This window comes from Tachyglossus aculeatus, chromosome 17 (assembly GCF_015852505.1).
Source record: "Tachyglossus aculeatus isolate mTacAcu1 chromosome 17, mTacAcu1.pri, whole genome shotgun sequence".
Lineage (NCBI taxonomy): Eukaryota > Metazoa > Chordata > Mammalia > Monotremata > Tachyglossidae > Tachyglossus > Tachyglossus aculeatus.
The window spans coordinates 57,158,517-57,167,799 of NC_052082.1; the positions used below are offsets into that span (position 1 = coordinate 57,158,517).

Below are 9,283 nucleotides of genomic sequence, written 5' to 3' on the forward strand. Positions count from 1 at the left end.
TAAATAAATAGAGTAACAAATATATACAAACATATATCCATATATACAGGTGCTGTGGGGAAGGGAAGGAGGTAAGATGGGGGGGATCCATCTTTTCCCCATCGTGGGGATGAGCTGAAGGGGATCACGTCTGGGGCTCCTCCTAGCTTTATTCATTCAATTTATTCATCCAATCGTATTTATTAATAAAATAATACTAATAATGTCATTTATTAGCGCTTAGTCCAATGCTCTGCAAACAGTAAGCGCTCAATAAATACGATTGATTGATTTATTAAGCTCTTACTACATGCACAGCACTGTTCTAAAGCGCTGGGGAGGTTACAAGGAGATTAAGCTGTCCCACGGGGGGGCTCACAGTCTTAGTCCCCATTTTACAGATGAGGGAACTGAGGCACAGAGAATCAATCAATCGTATTTATTGAGAGCTTACTGTGTGCAGAGCACTGGACTAAGCGCTTGGGAAGTCCAAGCTGGCAACATATAGAGACAGTCCCTACCCAACAGTGGGCTCACAGTCTAGAAGGGGGAGACAGAGAACAAAACCAAACATGCTAACAAAATAAAATAAATAGAATAGATATGTACAAGTAAAATAAATAAATGAATAAATAGATTAAGAGAAGTTAAGTGACTTTCATTCATTCATTCATTCGATCGTATTTATTGAGCGCTTACTGTGTGCAGAGCACTGGACTAAGCGCTTGGGAAGTCCAAGTTGGGAACACATAGAGACAGTCCCTACCCAAAAGCGGGCTCACAGTCTAGGAGGGGGAGACAGACGACAAAACAAAACATATTAACAAAATAAAATAAGTAGAATAAATATGTACAAGCAAAATAATAGAGTAATAAATACGTACATATATATATCTATCAATTGTATTTACTGAGCGCTTACTGTGTGCAGAGCACTGGACTAAGCGCTTGGGAAGTACAAGTTGGTGTACATATATACAGGTGACTTGCCCAAAGTCACACAGCTGACAATTGGCAGAACTGGGATTCGAACCCATGACCCCTGACTCCAAAGCGCTTGCTGTGTGCAGAGCACTGTACTAAGCACTTGCAAAGTACAATCCAGCAATAAAGAGAGACAATCCCTGCCCACAACGGGCTCAAAGTCTAGGGGGGTGGAGGGGCGCCGGGAGACAGACATCAGTGCAAGTAAACAAGCATCAATAGAAATACATAAAATGACAGGTAGGCATTCATTCCATCGCATTTATTAAGCACTCACTGTGTGCAGAACACTGTACTAAGCACTTGGAAAGTACAATCCAGCAATAATGAGAGACCTTCTCTACCTAAAACGAGTTCGAAGTCTAGAAGGGGGTGGAGGGGGGAAGAGAGACATCAATGCAAGTAAGCAGGCATCAGTAGAAATAAATAAAATGACAGACAGGCATTCATTCAATCGTATTTATTAGGCACTCAGAGCACTGTACTAAGCGCTTGGAAGCTACAATCCAGCAATAAAGAGAGACCATCCCCGCCCTCAATGGGCTTAAAGTCTAGAAGGGGGGGGGGGGACAGACATCAATACGAGTAAAATAAATAGAATAATAATAGAATAATAGACTAACATATTTTCTATACAGTCTATGTCTATATATATATATACACACATATACATATATATGTATATTATATTATATATAAGGGGAAGCAGCGTGGCTCAGTGGAAAGAGCCCGGGCTTTGGAGTCAGAAGCCGTGGGTTCAAGTCTCGGCTCCGCCCCTTGTCAGCTGTGTGACTTTGGGCAAGTCACTTCACTTCTCTGGGCCTCAGTCACCTCCTCTGGAAAATGGGGATTAAGCCCCCGTGGGACAACCTGATCACCTTGTTACCTCCCCAGCGCTTAGAACAGTGCTTGGCACAGTGTAAGCGCTTAATAGAGAAGCAGCAGGGATCAGTGGAAAGAGCCCGGGCTTGGGAGTCAGAGGTCATGGGTTCTAATCCCGCCTCCGCCACGTGTCTGCTGTGTGACCTTGGGCAAGTCACTTAACTTCTTTGAGCCTCAGGGACCTCGTCTGGAAAATGGGGATGAAGGCCGTGAGTCCTGCGTGGGACAACCTGATCACCTTGTGACCTCGGGCAAGTCACTTAACTTCTTTGAGCCTCAGTGACCTCATCTGGAAAATGGGGATGAAGACCGTAAGCCCCGCGCGGGACAACCTGAACACCTTGTGACCTCGGGCAAGTCAGTTAACTTCTTTGAGCCTCAGGGACCTCGTCTGGAAAATGGGGATGAAGACTGCGAGCCCCGTGTGGGACAACCCGATCTCCTTGTAACCTCCCCAGCGCTTAGAACAGTGCCTCGCACATAGTAAGTGCTTAATAAACAATATTATTAGTATTATTAATAATACTAATGATAAATGCCATTATTATGATTGTTATATATACATCAATCAATACGAAGGAATGAATAGCGAAGCAGCGTGGCTCAGCAGAAAGAGCCCGGGCTCTGGAGTCAGAGGTCGTGGGTTCAAATCCCGGCTCCGCCACTTGTCAGCTGACTTTGGGCAAGTCACTTCACTTCTCTGGGCCTCACTTTCCTCATCAGTCAAACGGGGGTGAAGGCTGTGAGCCCCCCGTGGGGTGCCCCGATCACCTTGTATCAACCCCAGCGCTCAGAACAGTGCTCTGCACAGAGTAAGCGCTTAACAAATGCCAACATTATTCTCATTATTAAACTGGTGAATACCAACATTATTATTCTTCTTCTTATTAAAGCGGTGGGGGCGTGGCCGGGGGGTGGGGAGCCCGTCCCCCTTCCCCCCTCCCTCGCCCCTGCCCCCGGGTGTCACATCGCCATTAATAGAGAGCTGAAACACGGGGCTAAAAATAACTCGGCCGCGGCTACTTATAGCAGGACCGGCCGGAGGAGTCCAGCCCGCAGCCCCGGCAGAGGCAGCGAGAGAGAGAGACCCCGGGCCTCGACCTATCTGCGGGTCCGAGAGCCGGCGAGATGTCGGAGCGTCGGGTGCCCTTCACCTTCCTGCGGACCCCCAGCTGGGACCCGTTCCGGGACTGGTACCAAGGCAGCCGCCTGTTCGACCAGGCCTTCGGGTTGCCCCGCATCCCGGAGGACTGGTACTCGTGGCCCAGCGTTGGCAGCAGCAGCAGCAGCGGCGTTGGCAGCGGCAGCTGGCCGGGCTACGTGCGGCTGCTGCCCAGCCCGGTGGCGGGCGAGCAGGTGGCCCCGGTGGCCGCGGCCCCCGCCTACGGCCGGGCCCTGAGCCGCCAGCTGAGCAGCGGCCTCTCCGAGATCCGCCAGACCGCCGACCGCTGGCGGGTGGCCCTGGACGTCAATCACTTCGCCCCCGAGGAGCTCCTCGTCAAGACCAAAGACGGGGTGGTGGAGATCACCGGTCAGTGGCAAGGGGGGGGGGGCCGGAGACGGGGGGTGGGGAGGGGGTGGGGGGCCAGTCCTCTCCCTTCCCCGGACCCCCCTCTCCTGACCCCCGCAAAGACTCTCTCCAGACCCCCACACCTACTCACCCTCTCCAGACCCCCGCAAAGACCCTCTCCAGGCCCCCACACCTACTCACCCTCTCCAGACCCCCGCAAAGACTCTCTCCAGGCCCCCACACCTACTCACCCTCTCCAGACCCCCCCCAAGGACTCTCTCCAGGCCCCCACACCTACTCACCCTCTCCAGACCCCCGCAAGGACTCCGTCCAGGCCCCTACACCTACTCACCCTCTCCAGACCCCCGCAAAGACTCTGTCCAGGCCCCCACACCTACTCACCCTCTCCAGACCCCCACAAAGACTCTCTCTAGACCCCCGCAACGACTCTCTCCAGGCCCCTATACCTACTCACCCTCTCCAGACCCCCCCAAGGACTCTCTCCAGGCCCCCACACCTACTCCCCCTCTCCAGACCCCCCGCAAAGACTCTCTCCAGGCCCCCACACGTACTCCCCCTCTCCAGACCCCCCGCAAAGACTCTCTCCATGCCCCCACACGTACTCACCCTCCCCAGACCCCCGCAAAGACTCTCTCCAGGCCCCCACCCCTACTCCCCCTCTCCAGACCCCCACAAGGACCCTCTCCAAGCCCCCACCCCCACCATCTCCAGTTTCCAGCACCCACCCTCTCTAGTTCCCCCCAAGGACCCTCTGCGGACCCCCACAAGGACCCTCTGCCGACCCCCGCACACACGCAGGCACGGTGTCCAGTCCTCCTGAGGCCGGGCCTGCGGCCTTCCCGCATTCCTCCTCCTGGCTTGGCCGCCATCCAGAGTGGTTTGATTGTTTATTCTCAAGAGCGGGTGTGACACACACCACACACACACACACACAGGCACACACTCTCCCTCCCATTCTCATTTCTCATTTTCTCCCTCCTGATGCCCCCCTCCTCCCCGCCCCTACCAACCCTGCAGACTCCCCTGCCTCTGCCCCCGATCCCTCCCACTGCAGGCCAGCAGGGCCTTCCAGACTCCACGAGACCCCCCAATCCCTCCCCCCACTCCTCCATCCAACACCCCCTTCCCGCTTGAGGAGTCCGCCCTCGGCTCTCACATCTCCCAAGGGGGGGAACCTGTAACCTCTCCCATTCCCTGGCCAAGCCTTCTCCTCCCTCCAGGCTTCAGTTTCCCCATCCCCTTCCCTAGAGTGGGGGGTGTCACGATGCCTTCAGGGAGACGGATGGGGGCTCCAATTGGCGCCCCCCCCCAACCACCTAATGCCCTTGAGTCAATTTCTGCCCTGAGAGTAATGGGTGGGGGTGGGGGGGAGACAGGAGGAAGAGGAAAGGGGTGTGGCGTAGGGAATGTTGGTAAAAGGGACTTGGCTGAGTGCTCAGCACAGCTGGAACATTGTTATGGAGTTCTCCTTCCCTTTCCTATATGCTCGCACACACATCCCTTGGGATCAGTCTTCCCGTCCCAAATGGGGTTGGGGGGGAAAGCGGTGGGGGGAATGATGAGCTGTGAGGTGGGGCAAGAGGGTGGAGAGCAGCCCTGCCAGCCTGGGACCAGTTTAGCTTCTCCCCCGGGTAGTGGAGGTGCCCATGGAATGAGACCCCCTCCACCCCCTCATGCCAACCCACCCTCTCCACTCCATTCCAGGAAAACATGAGGAGAAGCAAGACGAACACGGCTTCATCTCCAGGTGTTTCACACGGAAATACACGTGAGTCCCGGACCAGGGACTGGGGGCGGGGAGCGGTTTGGGCCCGGGTTGGGTGGGGAGCGGTAGGGATTGGGAACCAAGGAACTGGAGACTGAGGTGGGAGGGTACCGTGGGACTGGGGATTTGGGAGTTGGGTTGGAACTGAGAAGCAGGGGTGCGGCTGGAGATCCTCTTTCATCTCTGTGCCCCACAACGCTTACCTAGCCCTTAATCGTAAACTCACTATGGGCGGGGAATGTGCCTGCTATATTATTCTATTTTACAATCCCAAAAGCTTAGTATAGTGCTCTGCACACAGTAAGCGCTCAATAAATACCTCTGACTGACTGACTAGCCCAAACCCTACCGCCGGCCTGATTCCTAGCTGGGCAAGCCTAAGCCAAGCTGGCAGATGGATTCACCCCACGGGCATTGGTACCAGCCAGAAGTACCCCTCGCTACCTGGGCAGAACCATTTCAGGGCTAAGGTGGGGAAGGAGTTAAACTTCGCAGCGTGGCTTAGTGGAAAGAGCACAGGTTTTGGAGTCAGAGGTCGTGGGTTCAAATCCCGGCTCCGCCGACTGTCAGCTGTGTGACTTTGGGCAAGTCACCTCACTTCTCTGGGCCTCAGTGAGCTCATCTGTAAAATGGGGATCAATCAATCAGTCAATCAGTCGTATTTATCGAGCACTTACTGTGTGCAGAGCACTGTACTAAGCGCTTGGGAAGTCCAAGTTGGCAACATATAGAGACAGTCCCTACCCAACAGTGGGCTCACAGTCTAAAAGGGGGAGACAGAGAACAAAACCAAACGTGCTAACAAAATAAAATAAATAGAATAGATCATCATCATCATCATCAGTCATTTATTGAGCGCTTACTGTGTGCAGAGCACTGTACTAAGCGCTTGGGAAGTACAAGTTGGCAACATATAGAGACAGTCCCTACCCAACAGTGGGCTCACCCCCCCCCCAGTGCTTAGAACAGTGCTTTGCACATAGTAAGCGCTTAACAAATGCCAACAATATTATTATTATTAAAAGGGGGAGACAGAGAACAAAACCAAACATACTAACAAAGTAAAATAAATAGAATAGATGAAGACTGTGAGCCCCTGTGGGGCAACCTGATCACCTTATAACCTCCCCAGCGCTTAGAACAGTGCTTTGCACATAGTAAGCGCTTAACAAATACCATTATCATCATTATTATTATTACAAATCCCTTCCCGCCGGCCGTCTGGTTTTTTGAGGCCCTGTAGGAGTTTTTTTTCCTCCTCCTTCCCTCCCCCTGCCCCCCTTCCCCCCTACCAGTTGGGAGTCGCCCTGACTCTTGCTCTTTTTCTCCCCGTCCCCCGCAGGCTTCCCCCAGGTGTGGACGCCACCTCGGTGGTCTCCTCCCTGTCCCCCGATGGCATGCTGACGGTGGAGGCCCCACTGCCCAAGCCAGCCACCCAATCTGCCGAGATCACCATCCCCGTGACCTTCGAGAGCCGGGCCCAGATCGGAGCCGGGGACGCCAAGAAGACGGAGGAGGCGGCGGCTTCGGCCAAGTGAATCCGGCGGCGCTTGCAGGCCGGGGGCGAGGGGGAGGCCCGGACCCAGCCTCTACCGTCCCTTCCCACGCCACAGCATCCGCATCTTGCTTTTTTATACTAGCACATTCATCCCACTTTCTCAAATAAAGCTCTAAAACCCACCTGCAGCCTCCTGGTCCTTTCCTGGAGGGACTGAAATTGGGGATGGGGTGAGCGTTTGGGGGTCTGTTAGAGGAGTGACGTGGCGTGGATAGCCCACTGTTGGGTAGGGACTGTTGCCAATTTGTACTTCCCAAGCGCTTAGTACAGTGCTCTGCACACAGTAAGCGCTCAATAAATACGATTGATGATGATGATGATGATAGATCACAGGCCTGGGAGTTGGAAATTCGTAGGTCCTAACCCCAGATCTGCCTCTTGTCTGCTGCGTGACCTTGGCCGAGTCACTTCATTTCTCTGTGATGATGATGGTGGTATTTGTTAAGCGCTTACTATGTGCAAAGCACTGTTCTAAAGCGCTGGGGGGGATACAGGGTGATCAGGTTGTCCCACGTGGGGTCACAGTCTTAATCCCCATTTTACAGATGAGGGAACTGAGGCCCAGAGAAGTGAAGTGACTTGCCCAAGTGACTGGCGGAGCTGGATTTGAACCCACGACCTCTGACTCCAAAGCCCGGGCTCTTTCCACTGAGCCACGCTGCTTCTCTGTGCCTCAGTTACCTCATGTGTAAAATGGGGATTCAGACTGCCAGTCCCCCGTGGGACAGAGACCGTATTCAACTCCATCTGCGTGTATCCACCCCAGTGCTTAGTACAGTGCCTGGCACATAATAAGCCAGAAGTCTCCCCCTTCTAGACTGTGAGCCCGTTGTCGGGTAGGGACCGTCTCTGTATGTTGCCAACTTGTACTTCCCAAGTGCTTAGTACAGTGCTCTGCACATAGTAAGCGCTCAATAAATACGATTGAATGAATGAAGCGCTCAATAAATACCATTGAATGAATGAATGAAGCGCTTAAATACGTTCATTATTATTATTATTATTATTGGTTAATGTCTTTCTGGAAGGTGGGGGGGGGGGGTCAACCTTTGGTCTCAACCAATCGGATGGCCCTGAGGGACCGGGAGAGGATACGGAAAGCACTAGAAGGTGAAAAAGGGCTGTTGGCTCATCCCGGGGATTAGGGAAGGGATCCTCTGCCGGAGTTCAGCATCCCGAGAAGGTAGTCCCCCTCTTCCCCCCATCAATCCATCCATCAATGGAGCAGCGTGGCTCAGTGGAAACAGCCCGGGCTTTGGAGGTCATGGGTTCGAATCCCGGCTCCGCCACCTGTCTGCTGTGTGACCTGGGGCGAGTCACTTAACTTCTCTGAGCCTCAGTGACCTCATCTGTAAAACGGGGATGAAGACTGTGAGCCCCGCGTGGGACAACCTGATCACCTTGTATCCGCCCAGCGCTCAAAAGAGTGCTTTGCACATAGTAAGCGCTTAACAAAGTGCCATTATTTATTGAGTGCTTACTGTGTTGGAAAACATCTTCACTGCCCATTTGGAAGTTGCAGTCTAGAGGAGTCTGCGCCTCAGTTACCTCATCTGTAAAATGGGGGTGAAGACGGTGAGCCCCGCGTGGGGCAATCTGATCACCCTGTAACCTCCCCAGCGCTTAGAACAGTGCTTTGCACATAGTAAGCGCTTAATAAATGCTATCATTATTAGGAGGAGAGCAGTGTGGCCTAGGGGGTAGAGCACAGGCCTGGGAGCCGGAAGGACCTGGGTTCTAGTTCTGGCTCCACCGCTTGTCTGCTGAATGACCTTGGGCAAGTAGCTTCACTTTTCTGGCCCTCAGTTACCTCATCTGTAAAACAGGGATTAAGGCTGCGAGCCCTATTGGACATGGGCTGTATTCATTCATTCATTCATTCGTATTTATTGAGCGCTTACTGTGTACAGAGGACTGTACTAAGCGCTTGGGAAGTACAAGTTGGCAATATAGAGACGGTCCCTACCCAAGATGGGCTCACAGTGTAGAAGGGGGAGACAGAAACCAACCTGATTATGTATCTACCCCAGTAAAGACAATGAGGAAGGGAGAGGGAGTAGGGGAAATGAGGCCTTAATAATAATAATAATAATAACAATGGCATTTGTTAAGCGCTTACTATGTGCAAAGCACTGTTCTAAGCCCTGGGGAGGTTACAAGGTGATCAGGTTATCCCACGGGGGGCTCCCAGTCTTCATCCCCATTTTACAGATGAGGTAACTGAGGCCCAGAGAAGTGAAGTGACTTGCCCAAAGTCACACAGCTGACAACTGGCAGAGTCGGGATTTGAACCCACGACCCCTGACTCCAAAGCTCGGGCTTTTTCCATTGAGGAGATGGAACTTTAATTAGACTTCGGAGGTGGGGAGAGTGGTGGTCTGTTTGATATCAAATCAATCATATCTCTTGAGCACCTACAGTGTGCAGAAAATACATTATAACAGAGTGGGTGTATACATTCCCTGCCTGCAAGGAGCTTATAGTTTAGAGGGGGGAGATTGACATTAATAGAAATAAATTATGGACATGGACATAAGTGCCGTGGGGCTGAGAGGAGGGTGAATAAAGGGTGCAAATCCAAAAG

General features: G+C 52.7%; 1 protein-coding gene across 1 annotated transcript; it reads left to right on the forward strand.

Moving 5' to 3' along the window:
- Positions 1–2,838: 2,838 nt before the first annotated feature.
- HSPB1 (heat shock protein family B (small) member 1) lies at positions 2,839–6,821 on the forward strand. The gene is made up of 3 exons (XM_038759251.1): positions 2,839–3,376; positions 5,081–5,144; positions 6,484–6,821. The coding sequence occupies exons 1-3, from the start codon at positions 2,974–2,976 to the stop codon at positions 6,677–6,679; spliced, it is 663 nt and encodes a 220-aa protein (XP_038615179.1). The 5' UTR covers positions 2,839–2,973; the 3' UTR covers positions 6,680–6,821.
- The last annotated feature ends 2,462 nt before the right edge of the window (positions 6,822–9,283 follow it).

Coding starts and splice junctions, on each gene's coding strand:
- HSPB1 (XM_038759251.1), top strand. CDS start 2,974: ATGTCGGAGCGTCGGGTGCCCTTCACCTTCCTGCGGACCCCCAGCTGG. Junction 3,377..5,080: donor CGGGGTGGTGGAGATCACCG/GTCAGTGGCAAG, acceptor ACTCCATTCCAG/GAAAACATGAGGAGAAGCAA. Junction 5,145..6,483: donor TGTTTCACACGGAAATACAC/GTGAGTCCCGGA, acceptor CGTCCCCCGCAG/GCTTCCCCCAGGTGTGGACG.